The 26,149-nt window shown below is 35.2% G+C and overlaps 1 protein-coding gene across 2 annotated transcripts; it reads right to left on the reverse strand.

Moving 5' to 3' along the window:
- Positions 1-4,104: 4,104 nt before the first annotated feature.
- LOC107839349 (carotenoid 9,10(9',10')-cleavage dioxygenase 1) lies at positions 4,105-25,482 on the reverse strand. Of its 2 annotated transcripts, none has more exons than XM_016682796.2 (14): positions 25,205-25,482; positions 21,783-21,853; positions 21,584-21,598; positions 20,779-20,890; positions 8,700-8,799; positions 8,460-8,522; positions 8,029-8,139; positions 7,296-7,480; positions 6,663-6,801; positions 6,193-6,313; positions 6,015-6,116; positions 5,525-5,776; positions 4,492-4,603; positions 4,105-4,315 (listed from the first exon to the last, which is right to left on the reverse strand). In XM_016682796.2, the coding sequence occupies exons 1-14, from the start codon at positions 25,445-25,447 to the stop codon at positions 4,286-4,288; spliced, it is 1,656 nt and encodes a 551-aa protein (XP_016538282.1). In that variant the 5' UTR covers positions 25,448-25,482; the 3' UTR covers positions 4,105-4,285. The 2 variants fall into 2 exon arrangements, with proteins under 2 accessions (XP_016538282.1, XP_016538290.1); XM_016682804.2 differs by lacking the exon at positions 25,205-25,482 and adding an exon at positions 23,046-23,561.
- Between the last annotated feature and the right edge of the window lie 667 nt (positions 25,483-26,149).

Raw genomic sequence — 26,149 nt, forward strand, 5'->3', positions numbered from 1 at the left:
ACAAATATAGTTCAAATTGATGCGTCTCTTTTAACCTTTGGCAGCAAGGGAAAGAGGCACTGAATGACAAACGCAAAAATAATGATCTATCAACCACTTAAAATATATATGTGATTACAATAAAATATATATTTATGTTTATGTTTATGTTATTATATTAAAATATGAAGAATCTTTAAAAAGTGATTTAAACTTTTACACTTTATTAAAAATCTCCGCAATAGATAAAATTCTTTAATTTTAAATGATCAAACATTATACGTGCGAGGCACGTGCAATTAATCTAGTATATTAAAAAAAATTAAAGGATGGATTAGTGACAATACCCTTTTAATTTACGATTTGTCAAGAAATTTGTAAAGGAGAAAGTAAAAAATAATATGGAATGCACGAAATCTTTTTTCTCTTTGGATTTTGCACTCCTAAGTAAATCCTAATATATGTTTATTTTTCAAGAAGCATTTGGGTCATTATTCCTTTTTTGAAACTCCTTTTTAAAAAAAAAAAATACTTTATTTGATAATCAACGCTTGAAATTTAAAAACCACTCGAAATTCAGTGTTTACTTTTACAATACTTCCCTTTTTAATAATTATTGTCCTATTGTTCCGATTTGTATAATATCTCTTTTTTCTTTTGAGGAAAATGTTGGGTTGTGGAATCTGATTAATAAGTGATGTACTGTTATATATTAATGTTCACGCGGTTTAACCTTTTATTCTCATTTCTCTGTGTAACTATATATACTTTGAATCATTAATATAAATAGTCCGTCTACCGTGGAGTTTACTCACGGGTGTTATATAACGCCCCGTATTTTTAAGCTAGAAATTGAATCATCGTTCCTACATGTGTAAGCTCTAATTCCATGATTTATGTTTAGATTCACATGTCATAATCTTTCACCTAGTATATGAAGTGATTATGAGGTGAAAAATATTCATAGAAATGACCTAAAACAAAGTTGAGGTAAGAACCTTTCATTCATCCAAAATTGGATACAGATTCTACAAGTGTCTACTTTGAATGTGTATAACTTTTGATACACATAGAATTTTGCAGCTCAAGACCCACTAAATTGTAGATAATTTAATTAGCTTTCCAACGATACCAATTTCGTCAAAATTCGACAACCGAGCGAAAAGCTATGACATTTTCCGTGTGAGGCAATAAGCCGATGTGATCTTGACGCGTCGTGTCGACTGCGCCTCAACATGAAACCTGACGCGAATTTAAAGTTGTTTTACGCATTATTTCAGTTTCTAATGGGTCTAGGGGCATTGTGGTCACTTTCCCACACCCAAAATTCGTCTGTAACACAGAATTTCAGCCCTAAGAAGCAAAAATTGCCTATTATTCACTCTTTCTCTCAAAAATCAAAACCCTAACTCATCCCCAAAGATCAAGAACTCATCCCTAAGATCAAGAATTTCAAGAAACGGATCAAGATCTGGGTTCCATCTTTCAAATCTTATAATCTAAGGTACGTGAGATTTTCCTAAACTATATGGGCTTGTTGAAAACACATTGAATAAGATTTAAAGTTATAGAAATCATGAAATTTTAAAGGGGTTTTGGAATTATGTTTTCAATCTTGCATTATGAATGCTTTAATGATACTATTGTTTTGGTCTTGAGGCCTTTCCTCCAAATTTGATTTGTAATCTTATATATGTATGTATGAAATTGAGATTTGAGGATTGAATTGAGAGCATAAGCCTATAAACGTCCCTCTCTTGTTGTTAAGCTGCTTGTTTCTATGTGTGTTATAAAATATTCGATTGCATTTTGAGAAAGCATGATATGAATGACTTGATTTTTGATTTATAACTTGATTATGATTTTGAACTTAAGAGGGGACGGTTTATTTGATGTTAAATGTTAAGAGAATTGCTAAAAAAAATTCATGATTTGCCACAAATTTCATGACCATCACATGTTGTTGAAAGGTTGAAAAGAGAGAGTTCATGCATGTGTTCACATGAGTTTAAAGCAAGAGTCCTTTTGAATTTATTGATTGATATGGTGGTCCCAAACTTCATGTTTTGAAAGAAGAGATTATAATATGCTATGAATGGCCTAGAGATGCGACTTGCAAGTCAATGGTATGACGATACCATATAAATGAATGTCATAACAGAGTAAGAGTTTCAGATTTGATTTCAGAGAATACATGTTTTAAAAGAGCTAAAAATAGGCGTAAAGAAGGTTAGGTGGTTGCCTGAAGAAGGCTTGAGTTCAAATAACTCCTAGCCCAAACCCGTGTTTTGCCGATACAGGTTTATTATGTCCCCAAGAGAGACCATGCGCTGGCCTAGTGCCCTGTGGCGTATCAGAGACAGAGACTCCAACCCTTGCGGCAAGCTTGAGTTGGGGGCTTGACTGCCGAGTCAAGGGCAGATTCCATATAGCCCGTGAAATTTCAGAGTTGTAGGGTATGCCACCTAACTCAGAAGTAAGATAAAGAGTGAGTCATGGATTTCAGATAATTGTTCAGAGTTTTTTAAATATGCCCATGTGTTTTTCATATATCTTATATAAAACTGTCTATAAATTGCTCTCACCTATGTTGAATAAAAAAATTTATTTTGGATTGCTCTGCGTACCAGTACTTTGTATTGACCCCCTATATTTCAGGATTTTGAGACACAGTCCTGGGGTTACGTAAGCAGTAGATTGACTTGTCAGAAGTTTGCAGCTGGTGAGCCTCCCTTACTTCGGAAGGCTTGGTTATGAAATTTGATATTGTTATTTTATTTTGATTCATGGTCCGACTGGGGGCCTTGTCCCAAATTTCAGATAGATGTCATTTTCAGTTAGTAGAGATTTCACAAACTGATGTTAGACGTTGTTAGAGGTTTATGATTTTCATTCCAGATTGTTCAGTTGAATTATGATATTGACCATGATCCCGTATTGTTTATATTTCCGTATTTTCCTTCATATTATATGAAAGTGTATATGATTGCCAGATAGAGAAGGGCGCTCGGGCCTTCACGGTTCAGGATGCTCGTCACGGTTAGGGCCTCGGCTCGGATCGTGACATGTTACCACGTAATTCATTCTCATTCATCTCTCTCCTCAAGAACTTTCTCTCTAGTTTTCTTCATCCTTTGCGTGCACGCAAATCGATCCTAACAGAAATACATTGAACAATCAAGCACCACTTCTTCTTCAACTCCAAACTTTAAAAGTTGCTATCTCAAAATTCAATATATAAATAAAGGCTTTTAAGTACTTTTATCGTCTTGTGAGATTGTCTAGATTAATTTTTTTTAAAGTGATTTATAAGCTAAAAATTAAAAGTCAACAACTAATTTTATCCTGTTAACCCTTTTTTATACATATTTTTTAGACAAATACGTCCAAAAAATTAAAATTGCTTAAAAACTAAAAGTACCTAAAATACATTCAATTCAAACACTCTCTTACAATAGCATATTCATTTCACGCTAAAAAACTGAGAAGGATTTGATGCCGTTTAGAAGCACAACATGATGCATATCAGCTCTTAGTACAAAGACGTGCAAGACTTTTCTGCTCCCTCCTATCCTTGACGGATCAATTGAACTACTTCACAGAGAAAAAGAAATTTCAAAACATTATAGAAGCGAACGACTTTAGTGAAAAAATATTAGTAATAGGGGTCACTTTTTCTGAATAATAGGGGTCGGTGGACTTCTCCTTAAAAAAAGTTTGTATTGGTTATAATATTAGGAGAATATTCAATACTGATGGGCTATGATAAATATATAGAAAGACAAAATTGGCTTTTAACTTCTTCTTTTTTTAATATTTAAGAGTTATAAATTAATCAAATATATTTTTGATAATTTTTTTATTAAAAGTCATTAGAATTAATAACAAATAATATTTTTTTCTATTAATTTAATATATATTTATACATTCTTACAAAAAGTAAGATCATACCATGTAACTGGATATTAAGTGAGGTAGAACATATGACAATGATTACAATATTCACGTCTTAGTAGGGTAAACATGAGTTACACCATGACTTTCTTGTCAATTTATGGCCACTAACATGTCAAGATATTCTGCACTTTCATATTATTATTGAAATGCACATACACTCCAAACATATATACCTCCAGAAAACTTGATTTATTACTATGGTCCAGTCACCAGTAGCCTTCTGCTTATAACAGGTACTATGAACATATAGAATTTACAATATATATCACAGAATAGATAATGACAACTGAAAATAGAGTTGCATGTTGTAAGTAGAGTGTCTTGCTGATCTACGCCTCGCAAGTATCTCTCACATTTTGGCTTGTTCTTGTATTTGTTCCTGTACAGACGATGATGAATAGTGAGACCAAGTTTAAACCAAAATGTAAAAAGACAGCAAATTGCAACTCTGCAGAAAGTTAAAAGGAGATAACATTTCTAAATCCTCTCAATTTCACACTCCGATTCGTTCAACAGCAACAAGAATATATGTCAAAGAATGTTATGTTAACTTACCTCTGTGACAAAGAAGGCATGGAATCCATATGGAACTCTTTTGGGTAATTCAACAACTGCCACAGGTTCCGCGGACATTGTTTTCGCATCAATAACATTCACTGATGACTTTCTGCATAGTGTACCAGAGAATGGAATTGGTCATAGAATATTTCAAGTTTCTAGCACAAAATAATGAACCTCAAACTCACAATTGCTCCCCTGAAAGGGAAGGCATTACATTGGGTGGCCATTCACCTAGGGCTGAGACTTTGTTCAACCAAGAAGTCTCCATTTTGAGTATTTGTATCTTAAGGAAATTCAAATAGAGAACCATTTTACATTTATGCATGGAAGATACGTAGTAGGGGCTTTGAAAACTGATGAAAATTTTAATACGTAGAGGAAGATGGATAGTCACATGGTATTCAATGACTTGGAATAAGAATATGACGGAGTACATATCAAATATATTAGTCTTGATAAAAGATTTGTAGGATCAAAGGTGTCACAAGTGTGAGGAGGAATTACAAAGGAGTACTCTACAACTGTGAGCTTATACGAGGGATATGCCTTTTGCCCCTTTTGTTTACCTTAGTTATGAATGAACTAACCAATATAACATGATAATGTGTTTGACTGATCGAATAGAGAGGAATATACATATGACTCTTAACGCTAACTAGTTCAAGACTGCATTGTGTTTGACTGATTGAATGATAGCGTTCTTTCATTTTGATAATGTACTTGTGAAAATTTTGGAGAACTTTCAGCAGGAGGTTGCCTGACAGGACATCTTAAAAGATTTTTTGGACATGCCACAATCTTCAATCATAATTGAAAGTTGCATTTTTGTTCTCTTTCACTTAAACTATGCTTGAAGCAGGACACACTTAGATGAAATCCACATACCTTTCCCGCTTTGTTTCTGCTTAAAACAATAATTCAGCTGAAAGACACTCAAGGTCACATGTTTCGGTCACACAGCGAAAAGGTAGAAGTTATAAAAATTGTAATTTTCCATATGCAATGCAAGGGAGTGGTAGAGGAGTACCTGGTGTTCTCATCATGTACAAACAATATCAAGTAGCCATCGTCCTCTTCACATTCTGTCCCAGGCTGACGGGGAACAAAAATTGCCTCTGAACCAAATCTTCCAGGTCCAAGGTCGAAAATTCCAGGAACATTTCCACCAACTTCAAGCGTTGTTTTTCCAGTTTCCGGTTCCGCATGCAAATCAAATTTGACAACTCCTGTGATCTTGGCAATGTTGTTTAAAATGGTTCCATATACATAGCGTTGCTTCCTAAATTTTGCAAAAGTCACTATCATTACGATAACATAAGAAATGAAAATGAGATGATCAAATCACTAAAATTAACGCAAGAATTCTCTAACACTCTGAACAAAAGATGAAGCAAGAGAGACGGGCAGCAGATGAAGGTGTTCCTATGCAGCATTTTAAAAGCCATTAATCCACATCCTGGATATTTTATGTAGTGCAGGAATTTCAGAATTAAATGAAAAATTTTGTAACAGCTGACCTTCCAGTGTAGTTCTCATTGACCCGTGGAAAATCAACAGCTGACTCTGACAGTTTCTTTTGTGATGCTAGACCATTCTTCATATTGAACCTCATCTCATACCTGACAATTACGAGAAGAATCAAGATAATTGGAATATCTGAAGTCAAATAAGACCATTAGGTTAGAGTTTTCCTACAGCTCATTTGTGAAACCGTCACGCTGTTGTTCTTTTTCAGTTCCATTAATCGCGTCTAGATCTGGATTCTGCAGGCGGCAAGTGATCAAGACCACATCATCTCCCTCCTCCCAAGCATTGGCTGGTCAAGCAACGAAACCAAACTCAGTTTGGATTGGTTAGTAAGACTAAAGCATTTACTTCTTGTGATTCGTTGAAGTTTATGTCTGGTGGTGTCCAATAAGAGGATAAACATATTTGTATTTTTGCAGTCTGTAATAGAAGTTTCTCAAATTCAGGTAGTCATGATGTCTAACAAGACGATCTGAGAAGTGCAAACCATCTACATTGGGTCCTAAAGCGTATCCATCTCTTTGAAGTGAAAATTTGTACACTGATATCTACCTCGTGGCTAGAATTTTGTTCTATTTTCCAATCAAGGGGCATGAACTTCCACATTTCAGATATAAAAATGAAAACAAATTTCATACCATTGTGGAATATGAAGCAGTTAGGCAGCTCGAACCACTTGATTAGGGATTCATTTTTTGCATAGCGTGGAAGAACTCCAAAGCGAGCCTTCTTTGTGGGGTCAAAGCTGTATGCCAGCTGTTTGTTTTTCACCATTTCCTAAGAAATACATAGCCTATTAATCGCACTTTTGTGATTAAATTCGGGAAAAAAAAGAAGCATGAGGGAACTTTTAAGCAGTTGGCTGAACCAAGCAATTCAACTGTCATTCACCTGTAAAGGCATCAAGTGTAAACTCGCAGATTACATGTAATAACTTCCTTATGCATATGGATAGCACATCTCAAAGTTGATCTGATGAATACTGGACTTCAAAGAGCCATAGATTATTCATTAAGTCCTTGAAGATAAGAGTTGAATATCATAATTTACTTGCCATTTGCAAGAAATTCAAAATCATTTAGTTCCATTTTAGCCATTATTTACTTAACCCGTTTGCTTATAAGACAATACCACCATCTCCGAGAACTCAAATTTATAAACAAGAATGATGCTACTTCACTAGAATAACTTCTGTTGTTGTCATCAAGAGAGCGAACCCGAAACTCTACAAGTATAGATCAATAGAAAAAGAAATGGCAAAGATGGCATACCTTAGGTCTGAAGTACAATGGAAGATCCATCATAATTGCATAATTTTCAGTAATAGCAAAGTCGTGCATCATAACAGATGCTGGTATTGTTATTGGAACTGGATCTTGCATGACGCCATCCTTGAAAATGACTCTATATGTAGCGTAAGGTGGTGTCTGCGAGTAGCCAAAAGTAAACATCTCCCCTGCAAGCAAATATTTTCAAGTCAAACTCTGTATTTACATAACAATATATAATTGAATAAATCATCACATATTTTACTCCCCAGCTTTATTTTAGATCCATATTTCGTTGTAAATTTGAACAAAATGCAACCAGACACCTAAGTTCTTTCCCAAATAAAGGCCATGCTACTTGAATCAAGTTAACATCAGTTCCAAAATCCTTGTCATCTCCACAACTACGTAGTTAAGTGTACTTCCATAATATGGTAGTGGGTAGTAACACGATATTTTAAAGGTTCTTACATCTCCACTCAAGTAATGACCTATATTGCATTCAGGAAGCCAGGGTCTGAAATGGGAGGAAGAACCTTGTTCATTTGAGAACAACTCGGAGGATTTTGCAACTAAAGGAAAGGATACATGGAAGTGATGAGCTGATAGCCACAGTTGATGGGTGTTCCTTTTTAAAAGTTTAGGTAACATTCTTTACGAACAAAGGACTGGAACCAATTAAGCAGTCATATTTATTTCCATAATTGGTAGCAGATTCCGACGACTATTCTCTTACCAGTTACAGGGTCAACCTTAGGGTGAGCAGTGAAGGAATGTTGCAACCTTTTATCGTAATCCAGCATGCCAAGCGTTTGCAGATCTCCATCCTCCAGAACTTTAACTACATCTGTGAACAGAATATTCATTTTGTCCATATGAGAAGGAAAACACAGTATACCAATAGTTGGGTTCTTCGATGGCACACAGTCACAAACTTCAACAAACAGCAATCTTACTAAAAGAACAGTCACATAACTGTTTGGCAGCTTGAATGCATATAAGATCATCTCTGGAAATTAGAAAGTTACAGTCGTACATAAAAAATGGAAGGAAGTAATTAACTATAAGATGCCAAAGAATCTTGATAACATATTCAGGTCAGCAAGCATTTAGATGATAGATTGCTTAAGTTTCTCAGTTAATAGATCAAATGGAGAAGCAACTTACATGGTTTATCCCCCTCATGAAGAGCCAAAAGCTTCCCATGGTGATATATCATAGCCGTATTAGCTGAAAGAAGGTGAAAAAAGTTTGTTTCCTCTTCATAATTCTCGCAGAGGTATACAAAAACACACGTATATGCATATCATTCTTCAAGAGATTCAGTTCCTTTACAACAACAAATCTTGTTGCAAAGGTAACCATCAAGATAAAAACAGCATACAACCTCAGACCTTTCAGTCCTACCTGTGCCATGTCCATAGGAAGTGTCCAAAACTTTCAGCTTTTCCCTGAGCTTGTAAATGTATACTGAGAACAACCCGAACAGCCCTTTAAGATCTCCAATCTGCAAATGGAATAGTAAAGACCAAATAATATACAAGGAAATGACTCCTTGACACAGTAATAGCATCAAGTCGAGAACAAGAAAATTAATGGCTTAACATTGAATAAGAATGCGTCCAACATCCAAAAGTAGCTAGCTATTAGGTGAATCCGGGTTAGTGATTGGATATCAGAACCATTCTACAATGTTTTACCGCTCATAACTATTGGGATGTGATTGATTGTGTAATAAATTGTGCAGATTTCTCTCCCTAATTTGTGCTCTCAATTGTGTAGATTTCTCTCCCTAATTTGTGCTCTATTAAATGTATATAATTCTCTAGCTGATTTCTAGTGATTTAGATATCTAGTTACCTTAGTTAGCCTTTCCTTTCCTTGTATATGTATCTATGTAACCTTTGTATAATACATAAGTCTAATACATTACTTCTTCATTTCTCGAACCTTTATGGTATCAAAGCCTTTCTAAACTCCAACGAGTCTTCTCAATCTCTTCCAAGTTTTTTTTTCTTTGTTTCTATGGCATCCATGGTGAATCCAAGTGATTCTACTATCCCTGCTAATAACACCAACCATCTAGTGCAATTTAACCCAAGTTCCCAGCTTCCCCTCAAACTTGCTGGTCAAATGAACTTTGTCATTTGGAAATCGCAGGTCGAATCTCTCATGTTCGGTCATGATCTCTACTGCTATCTCGATGGAACCTTGACAACACCATAAAAAACGATAACCCTCAACAACCAAGAGGTACCCAATCCCAAGTACAAACTCTGGTTTCGCCAAGACCAGTTGATACGCAATGCCTTAATGGCATCTGTTGATCTTACAATCACCTCTGCAATCGCCAAAACTTCCACCTCAAAGCAAGCGTGAGACACACTGCATAACCTGTATGCTAACAAATCACATACAAGGGTTTTTAGTCTCTGAAACTCTCTGGATACCATCCCAAAAAACTCTCGCAGTATGACAAAATACTTGCGCGAGATCAGGAATGTTGCTGATGAACTTGCAACAGTTGGAACTCCTATTCCAGATGATGAACTTGCGGTCAAAATTCTCAGTGGTCTAGGACCGGAGTATGATTCAATTTCAGCAGTTATCCAAGCGCGAGATACACCTATCTCGTATGAGGAACTATACAACAAGCTTCTCAACAGAGAGCTTCTCCTCAAACACAATGAGCCTAATCAGGCCTCAATTACAGCAGCAGTGGCACAGAAACCATTACCAAATAACTTTACTCCCCGCAATAATAAGAGAGTATAACCATGGCGTCCACAACATCCCAATCCGCAAAATGCACAAACCCCATCTCCAAACTGGCATCCAACGAATGCACCAACCACATCACCAAATTGGCATCCAACGACCCTTCGACAAACTCGTCCAGTTTATCAGTTATGTGGTCGCATTGGGCATACTGCCAATGTGTGTCGTTCATGCTCCCACAATCACTTGAGAGCTAGAGCAAACTTTGCTTCCATGCCTTGGATTGTTGATTCAGGAGCATTGCATCATGTGACTGCTGATTCTCAAAATCTTCAACGTCCGGATAACTACATTGGTACGGATGATATTACTATGAGCAACGATAACAAAATCCCTATAACTCACACTGGTCATGTTCAAATAAATAATTCAAATAAAAAGTTTCATCTTTCGAATACTTTGTGTGCACCAGAGATTAAACGTAACCTTATATTTGTGTCTTAATTTTGCAAAGATAATCTGACATCCATAGAATATTTCCCTTTTGATTTTCTTGTGAGGGATTTGAGTACGGGGGCACCATTGGCACGTGGCCAGAATAAAGAAGGACTTTATGAGTGGCTTGTTGGAAGATCCCAATGCAATCTGAGCTACCAATCCTATATGGCAGAATCTCAACAATCTTGGCATAGAAAATTAGGACACCCAAATAAAAGAGTGCTTAAAACACTCTCACATAAGTTTTCAATTCCAATTTCAAATTCTGAAATGTTTGATGATTGTAATTCCTGCTCTTCTAATAAAAGCCATCGACACCCTTTTTCAGAGAATACTCTAGTGAGCAAAAAACCTTTATAAATTATTTTCAGTGATATATGGGGCCCATCACCTGTTTTGTCAATTGACAAAAAATTATATTATGTAATTTTTGTCGATCAATTTACAAAATATATTTGGTTGTACACACTTAAAAATAAAAGTGAGGTCAAAATAGTTTTTTCTAAATTTAAACCCCTTGTTGAAAATTATTTTCATACAAAAATACTCTCACTTTATACTGATGGTGGTAGTGAGTTTGAAGGTCTTAAGTTATTTCTTCACACCACTGGCATTGAGCACCTTGTATCGCCACCATGCACACCACAATGGGTAGCTATGGCTGAACGTAGACATCGGCACATCATTGAAACAGTAAAAACCATTTTACACCAAGCCTCTATGCCTCCAGTATTTTGGTCATTTGCCGGTCAACAAGCCACATTCTTGATTAACAAGCTTCCCACCCACACACTTCATTATGATTCTCCATACCAACGATTATTTGGAGAAATTCCAAATTATCAATCCATTCGTACGTTTGGTTGCCAATGTTATCCATGGCTTAAACCATATGCCAAACACAAACTAGAACCCAAGTCCACCCCTTGTGTTTACTTAGGCTATTCTAATACCCATCACAACCATCAGTGTTATTGATCCTATTTCACAAAGGATATATATTTCACGAGATGTTATTTTTTATGAAAATAAATTTCCTTTTTCTGATATATTTTCATCTATGAAAGACAAAAGGAATTTCAAAATTAGAGTGGGATATCTTGTACAAAGAGTCAAATGACCTTAGTGTCAAGTCTGTGCCTCCAGTGGATTATGAGATTCTCCAGCCAATCAAGGTTGCTCCAGAATTGCCGGCGACACCTCCTACAGGTTTTTCTTCAGGTCCTTCTTTGGCAGCACCGCCAACTCTTGCCGCTGGCTCGGATTGCTCCACACAGCCCATTGTTGTCCCACCTACCACATAACCACTAATCCAGTATCAACGCTGAAATCAGCGCACCCCGACAAACCCTTTATCTTCACCAACTCCAGACCCCTTCTCGTCCATTCCATCTCACAATCATCATCAGTCCTCCACCACAGCTTCTGCACATACTCAATAACCATCCATTCACCGACCTGTTACTCGTTCACAAAATAATATCACCAAACCCAAGCCAGCATTTGATTATATTGCAGTTGCATTAACTAGACCACTTCCTACCACTTATAACCAAGCCCAAAAGAGTGCACACTGGAGAGAAGCGGTGAAACTTGAGTTCGAAGCATTGATGAACAACAAGACGTGGGAGCTTGTACCACCATCCTCTTCTCAAAATGCTGTTAATTGTAAATGGCTCTATCGTATCAAAACCAAATCAGATAGAAGTGTTGATAGGTACAAAATTCTCTAGCTGATTTCTAGTGATTTAGATATCTAGTTACCTTAGTTAGCCTTTCCTTTACTTGTATATATATCTATGTAACCTTTGGATAATACATAAGTCTACTACATTACTTCTTCATCTCTCGAACCTTTAATAACCAGGTTCAGTTAAGAACTACAACAAGAAATATGGAATCATTTTACTTACAAAATTACTATAGTACTAATGTGAAGACAGAATGACAATAGTTGTTTCTTTCCAGTCATTCCATCTTCTAAAGCTGAGTATACAAATAATGATCCCCTTATCTGGGAGATCTCAACTATTCTCTTCCCCCAATTCTTCTACTCTGCTTTCTGATTATCTAATAGAAACCTTTAGAAAAAAAAAATGTTTTCCAAAACTTGCAGATACCAAGAAAGCACAATAATAAATGATGCTAAACAGCCTAAAACTTCGGCAGTATTACTGTTCATCACACCAAGGAAATATTCCAACATTTAATTTGGTAATTTAATGTTTTTTTCTAGTTTTATTGCCTATATCGAAAACATTAGCAAAGCTCTTCACATTCTCCTTCAACTGAGTCCCAACAAACGAAGTAAAATCTCTTCAGTATTCCTTCAGAACATTGTGGACATGCTTGAACTTTTAAGGTTTTCATCCAGTATTCTATATCCTCAGGCTTTTTACATACAGACGGAAGGGACTCTTTCTGTAACTCCTCGTTGCTATAAGATGGAAGTGTTGGGTTCATAGTAAAGAAAGGGTGTGAATGAAAAAATGGAGGGTAAAAGGGTGGAGGAAAGAAGACACTAAAAATGGAAAGTGTACTCCCAAAATGGCAAGTTTACTCTTTCTCCCACTTTGGTGGAAGAAGAGAACTTGAGAGTGTTTATAATGAGAAACACTTACTCCACATGGCAAGTGAGGCAAGAAATAAATGATGCCTCGCGCCATCGTCGTCGCTCGCTCGGCTTTGGATTTGGATTTGGATTTGGAAAATGATCGATCGATGAGATCTATTTTTTTGGATAAAATTTATTTGGAAAAATGCAGTAAAAATTGGATTCAGAACTAATGCGTCAGTTTTTGCACTGTTGCTTCTGTTACAGAAGGTTGCATTGTTTCAGATTGTTGCTTCTGTAACAGAAGATTGCACAGTTTCAGAAAGTTGCAACTCTTCAACCAATGCACTGTTTCAGAAAAATACTGCATTGTTTTAAGTGAATAGACATGCATTTTCAGGAAGAGTCACACACCTCTATTATGAACCAATGCCACATTTTCAAAGGGGCATCTAGTGGCTATATAAACCTGATTTCATCCACAGGTTTATGACATAGAAAATACTGAAATTTTCAGATTACAAAACATTCTTCTTGTCTTAAAAATACTCTAAGTGTGATCATTCAAACCGTGAGTGTGTTCGAAGAATCCGCCTATTTGAGGTACCGCTATAGTCGGATTGAAGGCCATTTTATCCTGGAAGGAAGATTCCATAACCTCGGGTACAGTGAGGGGAATTATTCCTTAAGGAAAGTCCGTGAATTCGGACGACTTGGCCTTAAACATTTTTGTTTCATCTTTATTTTCTGAAAGATAAATACACCTCTTGGAAAGGTCCTTTTGATCTTGTGTTGAGGGTATTTAAAACTTCATTGTGTTCTTGTTCATACTTGAACACGAGTTGAAGTTGTTATTCTGTTATACAGATTCTACGTACCCGTATTGTGGAAGATAACAATCTTAAGGAATAATTTTACAGAATCTGTATTGCTTGTTTTTGGAGATTAAAGCTTAGGCTTTCTACTCCGCTTGAATTTAAATAGTGATTAGCAGACATAAAATCTTCATCACAAGTTAAGGTTCACTCGGTTTATGATTCGAAGTAATAAAAACTTCATCGTTAACTAGAAACAAGAAGAAGAGTTTCAAGTTACTTAACTTTATAAATAGTATTCTAAAAAATACTAAGTTTTCTGTCTTGTGGTGACAGGAAAAATGACAACTGAAAGTCAAAGATAGATGCGACAACGTCTACGGGGGCAAATTATATTGCCTCATCAAGTAGCACAAATGCTCCGCCAACGATGGCATTGGTGGAGAAGCCCGAAAAATTTTCTGGCATCGACTTCAAGCGGTGGCAACAAAAGATGTTCTTTTACCTCACCACTTTATGTCTACAACGGTTCACTAGCGAAGACGCTCCTGAGATGCCAGAGGGAACCTCGGACAAGGAACACTTCGTTATTGTAGAATCTTGGAAACATTCGGATTTTCTTTGCAGGAACTATATTCTGAGTGGTCTCCAAGACGACCTCTATAATGTCTATAGTGGAACCAAGACATCAAAAGAACTGTGGGGGGCACTTGAACGGAAATATAAAACGGAAGATGTGGGAATTAAGAAATTCCTTGTTGCACGGTTCCTGGACTTCAAAATGATTGACAGCAAATCTGTTGTCTCTCAAGTATAGGAGTTGCAAGTCATCATACATGATCTCCTAGTAGAAGGTATATTTTTGAAAGATACCTTAGTTGAACAAATTTAAAATGTTCTTAATACTCACATAAACTGTTTTGTAGGTTTAATAGTGAATGATGTTTTTCAAGTAGCAACGATAGTTGAGAAGCTACCACTTTTGTGGAAAGACTTCAAAAACTACTTAAAGAATAAACGCAAGGAGATGACCGTTGAACATCTTATCGTCCGACTTCGTACTGAAGAGGACAATAAAGTTGCCGAAAGAAGGTCAAAAGGAAATCCTACAATAAATAGAGCCCATATTGTAGAAGATGGCCAAAACAAATCGGAGAAAAGAAAGAAAGTTGAACATAGAAGCAATCAACCCAAGAAAAAGTTCAAGGAAAAATACTTCAATTGTGGCAAAATTGGCCACAAGTCCACAGATTGTCGAGCCCCGAAGAAAGGCAAGAAAAAGGACCAAGCGAACATGATTGAGTCCAACAAAGAATTTGATGATTTGTGTGCTATGTTCATGGAATGCAACTTGGTGGGGAATCCACGCGAATGGTGGATGGATTCTGGTGCCACACGCCATGTTTGCGCAAACAAAGAGTTGTTCTCGTCATTTGCTCCGGCTCAAGCAGAAGAAATGCTTTACATGGCTAACTCCGCTACTGCTAAGGTAGAGGGAACAGGAAAAATTTGCCTAAAGATGACTTCCGGCAAGGTCTTGACACTGAACAATATGCTATATGTTCCGGAGTTACGTAGGAACTTAATTTCTGTTTCACTCCTAGATAAGAACAAATTCAAATGTGTAACCGTTTCTGGGAAAATTGTAGTTAGCAAAGGAGAAATGTATATAGGAAAAGGCTATCTCACGGAGGGCCTTTATAAGATGAATGTAATGACTGTTGAAATGAATAAAAGTTCGAATTCGTCTTATTTGCTTGAGTCTTATGATTTATGGCATGAACGTTTAGGCCATGTTAATTACAAAACGTTACGAAAACTGATTAATTTAGAAGTTTTGCCAAACTTTGAGTGCAATAAATCAAAGTGTCAAACGTGTGTGGAATCGAAGTATGCAAAGCATCCTTATAAGTCCGTTGAAAGGAATTCCAATCCCTTAGACTTAATACACACTGACATTTGTGATATAAAGTCAACACCATCTCATGGTGGGAAAAAGTATTTCATAACTTTTATTGACGATTGCACTAGATATTGTTATGTCTACTTGCTAAATAGTAAGGATGAAGCAATAGATGCGTTTAGGCAATATAAAACTGAAGTTGAAAATCAGTTAAACAAAAAGATCAAAATGATAAGAAGTGATAGGGGCGGAGAATATGAATCTCCCTTTGCGCAAATATGTGTAGAGAATGTAATAATCCATCAAATTACGACCCCGTATTCACCTCAATCTAATGGAATTGCGGAAAGGAAAAACCAAACTTTGAAGGAAATGATGAATGCCTTACTTATAAGTTCTGGTTTACCGCAAAACTTATGGGGGGAGGCTATCCTTATGGCCAATCGTATACTCAACAGAGTTCCCCATAGTAAGACACAATCAATTCCTTACGAAAAACGGAAAGGAAGGAAACCTAACTTAAAATATTTCAAAGTGTTGGGGTGTCTAGCGAAGGTACAAGTTCCTATACCTAAAAGGGTTAAGATAGGACCTAAAACGGTGGACTGCGTGTTCATAGGATATGCTAAAAGTAGTAAAGCATGTCGATTTTTGGTTCATAAATCCGAACATCCGAATATTAGTGAAAATACGGTGATTGAATCAGACAATGCTGAATTCTTTGAAAACATTTACCCGTATAAAATTAGACATAAACAGTTTAGCGGAGGATCTAAACGACCTCGAGATGAACCAAGTGAGGATGTACATAATGAAGAAAATCCAAGAAGCAGTACACGTCAAAGAATGTTAACTTCGTTTGGATCGGATTTTGTAATATTTCTCTTAGAAAAAGAGCCTCAAACATTTAAAGAAGCGATGTCTTCGTCAGACTCATCCTTTTGGAAAGAGGCAGTCAATAGTGAAATAGATTCAATCTTAAGCAACCATACATGGGAATTGGTTGACCTTCCTCCCGGAAATAAGCCTTTAGGTTCTAAATGGATCTTCAAAAGGAAAATGAAGGCGGATGGTACTATTGACAAATACAAGGCAAGACTTGTAGTAAAAGGCTTCAAACAGAAGGAAGGCCTTGATTACTTTGATACATACTCTCCAGTAACAAGGATAACCTCGATTCGAATGTTAATTGCCTTGGCGGCGGTATATGATCTTCAAATCCATCAAATGAATGTGAAAAAACCGCATTCCTAAATGGAGATTTGCAAGAAGAAATTCACATGGAACAACCTGAGGGTTTTGTGGTTCCAGGAAAGGAAAACAAGGTGTGTAAACTCACCAAGTCATTATATGGACTAAAGCAAGCACCAAAACAATGGCATGCGAAGTTTGACCAAACCATGTTGGCAAACGGATTCAAAATAAATGAATGTGATAAATGTGTTTATATTAAAGACACTCCAAATCACTAAGTCATTGTATGTTTATATGTGGATGATATGTTGATCATTAGTAGAGACATTTTTGACATAAATGCAACAAAACGAATGCTCGAGAGCAAGTTTGATATGAAGGACCTTGGAGTTGCAGATGTGATCTTAGGTATAAGAATCCATCGAACTCCACAAGGGTTGGCATTATCACAGTTCATTATATCGAAAAGGTACTTGAAAAGTTCAAGTATATGGAATTCGGTATTGCCAAGACTCCATTGGATGCGAGCTTTGCACTTCGAAAGAATGAAGGTGAAAGTGACTCGCAATTGGAGTACGCAAGAGTATTGAGATGTTTAATATATATAATGAACTGTACACGACCAAACATAGCATGCGCTATCAGTAAATTGAGTCGGTACACGAGTAATCCCAACAAAACTCACTGGATGGCAATGAAAAGAGTTTTGGGGTATCTTAAATACACTCAAAATTATGCTTTGCATTATAATAAATACCCTGCGGTACTTGAAGGATATAGTGATGCAAATTGGATCACCGGATCGAACGAAGTAAAATCCACAAGTGAATATGTATTTACTATTGGTGGAGGAGCAGTTTCTTGAAAATCATCCAAACAGACTTGTATCGCTCGCTCTACAATGGAATCTGAATTTATCGCATTAGATAAAGCCGGTGAAGAAGCAGAATAACTCCGAAATTTCTTGGAAGATATTCCGTATTAGCCCAAGCCAGTGACACCAGTATGTATACACTGTGATAGCCAAGCAGCAATAGGTAGGGCAGAGAGCATGATGTATAACGGTAAATCTCGTCATATAAGACGAAGACATAATACCGTTAGAGAACTTCTCTCTAGTGGAATTATCACTGTAGACTATGTAAAATCGAAGGATAATATGTCGGATCCACTTACAAAAGGCCTATCTAGAGAAGGAGTAGAAAAGACATTTAAGGGAACGGGTTTAAGGCCTAGGACAAGTCAGCATGGCGGTAACTCTACCTAGCAAACTGGAGATCCCAAGAGCTAGGTTCAAGGAGATCAAACAAAGTTGTGTCTGACAGGTTCAACATTGTCAATTACCTAGCCCATTCTCATGATGTAGACAATGTATAGTAAATAAGAATAAGACTTAAGGTGAAAAGTCTTTTAATGATTATCTAAATTTGGCAGATTTGACCAAATAGTTGAATCTACAGGATTGAACGTTTAGAAATCACCTATGTGTGGGCGAAGTGGAAGCTGCTTCAAAGAGAATGTTAGTAAAGGCCTATTCTCTAAGCTCTCATGAAAATCGAGACGTGTTCATGGCTGAAAAGAACAAAACCGTAAGAACCATAAACGGTAAAAGGCTGGTTGTGTGACATATGTTGTCTAGGTGTATATTAAAGATCGACGGTTCAAAGATATCAAATCTACCGATTGACCGAGTGTATCCGATGCATGTTCACTATGGAAAGTTCAAAGGGAAACCCACTTATCCAGATGCAATCAGTCTTTGCTTGATGATCACATACTTGTCCGTAAAAGTTTTACGAAAAATAGCCATTCCCCATTCATGTGGGGGATTGTTGGGTTCATAGTAATGAAAGGGTGTGAATGGAAAAATGGAGAGTAAAAGGGTGAAGGAAAGGAGACGCTAAAAATGGAAAGTGTACTCCCAAAATGGCAAGTTTACTCTTTCTCCCACATTGGTGGAAGAAGAGAACTTGAGAGTGTTTATAATGAGAAACACTTACTCCACATGGCAAGTGAGGCAAGAAATAAATGATGCCTCGTGCCGTCGTCGTCGTCGCTCGCTCGGCTCGGCTCGGCTTCGGATTTGGATTTGGATTTGGATTTGTCAAATGATCGATCGATGAGATCTATCTTTTTGGACAAAATTTATTTGAATTCCGAAGAATGCCAAGGAAAAATGCAGTAAAAAATTTTCTGCACTGTTTCGGCCTCCGTTTATATATATACACGCAGTAACAGTGTTTCAGAACTGATGCGTCTGTTTGAAACTGTTGCACTGTTTCAGATTGTTGCTTTTGTTACAGAAGGTTGCACTGTTTCAGATTGTTGCTTCTGTTACAGAAGATTGCACAGTTTCAGAAAGTTGCAAATCTTCAACGAAAATACACACTGTTTCAGTGAACCAGTGCACTATTTCAGAAAAATACTGCATTGTTTTAAGTGAATAGACATGCATTTTCAGGAAGAGTCACACATCTCTATTATGAACCAATGCCACCTTTTTAAAGAGGCATCTAGTGGTTATATAAACCTAATTTCATCCACAGGTTTATGACATAGAAAATACTGAAATTTTCAGATTACAAAACATTTTTCTTGTCTTAAAAATACTCTAAGTGTGATCATTCAAACCGTGAGTGTGTTCGAAGAATCCACCTATTTGAGGTACCGCTATAGTCGGATTGAAGGCCATTTTATTCTGGGAGGAAGATTCTATAACCTCGGGTACAGTGAGGGGAATTATTCCTTAAGGAAAGTCCGTGAATTCGGACGACTTGGCCTTAAACATTTTTGTTTCATCTTTATTTTCTGAAAGATAAATACACCTCTTGGAAAGGTCCTTTTGATCTTGTGTTGAGGGTATTTAAAACTTCATTGTGTTCTTGTTCATACTTGAACACGAGTTGAAGTTGTTGTTCTGTTATATAGATTCTACGTACCCGTATTGTGGAAGGTAACAGGAAGTTGTGTAAGACTCCGAAGTTCAAATATCCAACCCAGAATCTTAACGCAATGAACGCAGTTTCCCAAAATTTTCATAAACCCCTTTTGGAAGCCCTTAAATGGTTCATGTAGGACAGTTATGTAACTCAATACTCTCTTGATGTGTTACAAGGATTTGGGTTTACACATGGATTTTCATGAAAACTTACTGGTGCGCGAAATGGGCTTACTAAATGTTGGCACAAATATTATGTGAAAGAATTAAGTATCCAACCTAAAACCTTAGAGAAATAGGTGGAGTATCCCAAGACAATAATAAATCCCTGTGATAGTCCACACATAAACCTACCTAGCCATCGAGTACTTTAAGATTATCTGTTCTCTCACATTCAGAACTAAGAATTGGAGAATAATAATTAACATGGGGAGGTTAAATTTTTTAAGAAACGGGAGCAACAAAATGTGATAATCTTGAATATGTGCCTAAAAAGAGTAAAAAGTAGAAGACCACATTCAAATCAAAGCATTTTTTCTACCGCAGGAAACTAAGCGCTTCCTTTTTTCCCTTCATTTCCTTACTTTTGGTAATGATTATTAGACGATAAGATGAGGATAGTAGAGCAGGTCATACAAGAACAAAATGTTACATGTTGATATCCCGAATACTTAGTGAACAATTTCTGCTAGTTTTCTAGATAAAGAATCCTTCATACGATAACATGCTCAATTTATTCTTTAAAAAAACTGACAGAAGATTACATTAAGTTCAAGAAACTTCAAGTGTTTATTGTTTGAAGTTCCATTGAATTAAAGATTGACAGGACAAAATCTGAGAGTAAGAACTTTAAAACAAATGCACACCTTCATAAACTTAGCTCCTCCAAAGAACTCTTCTTGCTTAAGACGTGATGTCCTCACAAAACGCGAGACATATGTTGCTTTTCCATCCTTAATATGCAAGCCATGAATCATGCTGAAGGAAAAACAAAGTTAATCAAGGTAGCTGTTTCCTCTGATGTTATACATATCAAAAGCAGCATGAAACATAGAAATGTAGATACACCAAACAAATTTGTTGTCATTGGAAAAAGGAAAATAAGAAAAGTGAACTAATAAAGAATGACTGGTCACTAATGCTGCATCATTAGACGATTCACAAAATAAATCTTTTCATGGTGGCTGTCTCTTAATTAGCAGACAGAGTAGATAGATAAGAGAATGAAAAAATTTGACCCTGATATTAAGAAATGTCAGTCACAATCATCAAGCATTTTTACTCTGAATATCTAGATACAAGCATATCCATCTGTATACCAAATCTGAATTGCTAATATGACATAGTATTATTGAGTTAAAAGTTTAAAGAGCCACACAAGGTCGACAAACCATAGGAAATGATCAATTAAGAAAAGAGTACAACAACATGAATGTTTTCTTCAAACATTAAAAGATTACGACATGTGAATTCCTTGCCTCGTTATATAAAACCAGATAGTCGATTAATAACATGTGACATAATAATCTATTCCAGTTTCAGGAAAACGAAGACACTGTTGTCGCTCAAAACGAGTGAAAAGAGTACAACACTAGTGGCACTTCCTTTTCAAAATAAATTGGGAAAATTTGGTGAGTACTCTAAATTGAAAAGTCTCTGCAAGAGACGTACCCATCTCCATCAAACCTGCACAGAAAGGAGGTAGGGATGAGTTTAATGCTGGCAATTCTAGACAGAATCTCCATACTATGAAAGAATGAACAAGAATGCTGAATTTTGTTATATAACCTCAGGGATTTTATTTGTTTTGGTGTAGGAAAGGATAAGAATTGAAGGAACGATAAAGTCAGTGATGAAGATTAGAAAATACCAATGATATCCAGCAACTGGAGCAAATTTAGGATTTGGACCAACCCTGACAAACTCACCATTTAGGCACTCCTGTCATACCAAGTTCGTAATGGATTATTAGATATCTTCGAAGCCAACAAGACAAAGCCAGCATAAAAGGCAGACCTTAAAACTTAGACGAAGCCAGCATAAAGGCAGAACTTAAAACTTATGTTACATCAGATATGTTCTCCTTTATACTAGAGATTAAGAAAAGAACGGAAAATGAATCTGTTCATTGCTAATCAGTTTCCATGCAGCAAACATGAATGTATTATGGGGACAAAAGAAAGTCGAGAAAAAACAGAATGAACGAAATATCAACTGATTACTATTTTTATGAAGTAAAGCTTGTTCGTTAATCATCTAACATTTCCTTCCTCGGAGCAAATCAATATTAATTGATTCATTGGTACAGCTGAAGTTCTTGGCCTATTCTCTACTAACAATCGCATACTTAATTGGTCCTTATCATCATGAGCCAATGAGTTATGAAATGAACTCTTGAAAACAGACTGTTGAATTCAGTTACAAAATTCAGTCTCAAAGATGCATACCATGCAATAACCGGAGTCTATTACGCTCCGATACAAGTTAATTTCAACAAGCTTGTTGTTCTAATTGGTTAAAGCATATTTGGTCTCAGTTTTAGTCTAAATTTGCTAACAATTCAACAATTAACTTTACAATTCTCATTTTAGCCTTACAGGCTTTTATAAGCACAAAAACATTCTATTCAAAAGTTCTATAACAAGAAAATTGATGTGGCAAGTTTTGCACCACAAGTTTCATTTCTTTACATCGTGATCATTCAAATTATGTCACATAAATTGAAATCATGAAGGACATAGATTTCTACAAGAATCATAAATTTTCATGATAACCGGATGCCGCTGAAACTTCAGAAGCAACAGTAATGACTAAGTGACATATAAATTTATGAATTTACTATCCCAGATTTAATTCCTAAAGTTTTGCTCCAAATAAAAAAAGGCATAATACATAAGCAATGCACTCAAATACAACCTCAGCTGGCGACTAAGCACTCCAAACCTTAAAAGTACTACACGTTTAAACACCTCAACTCATCTCCATGTTCCGTGTCAATTGAACACTCCAACTTCTTACAACGATTATCTAAACACCTCCAAAATTTATGTGCCATGTTCGCGTTAGATATCCCGATATGCACTCTTAAAAATGCTTAGACGTTTAGCTAAAAAAACAAAAAAAGTAAACTGACCGGAAGATGGCCTTTAACAGGAAGGTCATTAACTGGAGGAGTTTCATCAGTAGGTGCATAATTGCCCTGAAGATAGTGAATTGGCTTGGTGGAGTCATTCATTAATTTGATGATCCCCCATTCTAACCAGTCTATGGCCTTTGCAAACACTCCATTTTGTGGTTTTGGATCCACCACCACCACTCCTCCTTCTATTCTCCCCACTCCATTCTCTTCTTTCCTCCCCATTTTCTCTCTTCCCCTCTTTCTCTCTCTCTCTCACACACACAGCAATGAGGTGCGTAATGCTACGTATATTAGAGAGAGGAAAAAAACTTCAGCCTCATGCACCTCATGTGCATGACTCCTTGGTCTTATTTCTTACAAAAAATAATTTAATTTTAAACCTTTTCATACACTCTCATCTTAACGTGGACTAATTTTAGAGTAACTAATATACTATATGTGACATATTTTTTTTAATTGTTTCAGAAGAAGATCATTTTTCCTTATTTTGATAACTATGTAATAACAATATTTTCATTTTGTTTTTACTGTATTTCACTTAATAAAAAAGGATAATTAAAAAATAAAATTTAAAAGATATAATTTTATAAATTTTACAAAGTCATCACGACTCCATAATTTTATAAACTTTAAAGTATCACAACTCCATATTTGATCATTATTATTAGGTGATTTAGAGATTATGAATTTAAATCATACAAATAATCTCGACTCCATCACCACATAAGCTGGTGGAGATGCTGTTGCCACGTGTCAATATTTGATGGAATGTAGAAAAAGTAATAATATTTAATTTTAAATTTTTCTATAATCATTTTTAATGCTGCTATCCCAAAGATGAGGAATTTTTTTTATTTTTTTTTTTGATAACTGGAATTATCTGCTTTCATTATGGCCACATACTCATTTCGTGAAGTTTCATCTTTTTGGACAGTTTACAAGTAAAACTTAAAAGGAATTTGTGGAGCTTTCCTCTTCCACTTAACCATCTAAACTATTTTTCTTAAAATGATAAAGTATAAGAAGAAAAAAGAAGCTTAATTGAAAAGGAATGAGGGTCTTGGTCTCATGTTATATTTTTTTAAAAAGTAATGTTTACATAAATCTCAATAAATCTGTTTCTGATTACTCTCTATCTTTATTATTTGCTAAATTATAAATAATAGTATCTTATTTTATATGTCTCTACTATTTACTAAATTATAAATAATATTTTGTTTTATAGTTTTAAAATACATAATTAGCATCGGCATACATAATTTTGAAGTTGAAATACATAGTTTTAAACTCAAAAATATAACAATTAATCATTTCATTTTTGCTTGGATATATAATTAACATCTGAATACATAATTTTGATTGAGATCCAAGCATTTCTAAAACTATTGATCAAGATACATAATAAATTAACTAGATCAACGAAAGATACATAATTAAAATTATGTATCCAAAAATTTTATAGGTTTATAGATGTATTCGACTGTTTAAAAAAAAAGATAATTAAATAAAAAGAATAGAGATTTTATGTAGTTTAGTAAAGTTAAATTGTGAGGTTACATATTTTTTTCAAAAAAAAAATAATAATAATAGAAAGAATTTTATATGCTCATGAGCTATTTAAAATAAGTCATTTTTACTCACCGATAATTTTTTTATTAAAAAATTTCATCACAGTTTTCTTGTGGGCCCATATATGCTCTCCAAGTAAAATAACTGAAAAATATCGTTCTTACTAGCAGTTGCTCCAGAAAAAAAAATCTAACTTTACCCTTAAACTATTTGAATAATTACTACTCTTAAACTATTTGAATAAGATAATTTTATCTATTTCAGCATTGAAAAATATTTATTAAACTTAATACACATATTTTAAATCAACTAACTCAATTCTCAGTCTCATAACAACCTATACAACTAACAATACTGACAAAGAATTTATACATTATAAGATAATCACCTACAATAACTATCAATAACTACTCATAAAAAGTGAAACTATTATTAAGCAAACCACATATTAAAACATATTATTAACATGAAATATATAAGCGCGCTACATACTATAACAATATAAAGATTATTTATAATATATCATAGATGTATATAAGTTAAATCCAGACATAAAATTCAAATGAGAGGAAGTGGCTACTTACAGGCAAGTAGCCTTTAACAGGAAGGTCCTTGCAAGGGGGTGTTTCATCAACAGGTGCAAAGTTACCGGATAGAAAATGGCTAGGTCCAATATTTTTTTTGTACATTAATTTCACAATCATTTTTTCTAAAAAATCAATGGCTTTTCCACCAAACTTCTTGTTTGGCTTTGGTTTCACCATCACCCAATCTCCCTCCTTCTCACTTATCTCCATTGCCACTTCCTCTTCTTTCTTTTCCCCCATACCTTAGTACTCACTCTCAAGCTACAAAAAATATGTTTAAAATATGTGGCTATATTAGTGTTTTTGGTATGTGCATGTGCTCTAATTTGTTTCTTTCCTTTTTGTGTCTCAGTTTTTTTTTATTTTTCCACCTTATTTTCTCCTTTTTTTAATTTTATTTTATATGAAAACATTTACTTATAGGGGTGAACTCAAAATTTAAGTTTATAGGTTTTCACAATAATCTCAAGTTAATATATAATGGTAATTGAGTAAATAGTCAAATACTCGTACATATTTATTGAAATGTAGTACTTATATAGAATTTGATAAAAGATAAGTCTACCTGTTTCACATGATTTCACTTGTAAATTGTTATATTATTGATTTAGTACAAAATTAAATAACCAAAAAGAAGATATTCTCTATATGTTAAAAGTATTTTTAGAGCCTGTGATCTTTGATATATCTTCTTCTTCTTCTTTTTAGTTACAAGAGCATAGAATAAAGAATGAAATGATATTTTTAAATTTTCTTAAATGTAGCAAAATATTTTTCAAAATTATATAAAATGAAACTGATAAAATAATATTCAATTTTCCGGTTGAAGTTTGATGAAAGGACAGTTTGTGATGACCGTTTGTCTATTATCTTGGTGTGTATAGTGTAGATGGTGAAGCCACTGGCCACGTCCGTTAGCATTTAAAACCTAACAATTAACAA

The sequence above is a fragment of the Capsicum annuum genome, chromosome 1 (genome assembly GCF_002878395.1).
Source record: "Capsicum annuum cultivar UCD-10X-F1 chromosome 1, UCD10Xv1.1, whole genome shotgun sequence".
In the NCBI taxonomy this organism is placed as follows: Eukaryota; Viridiplantae; Streptophyta; class Magnoliopsida; order Solanales; family Solanaceae; genus Capsicum; species Capsicum annuum.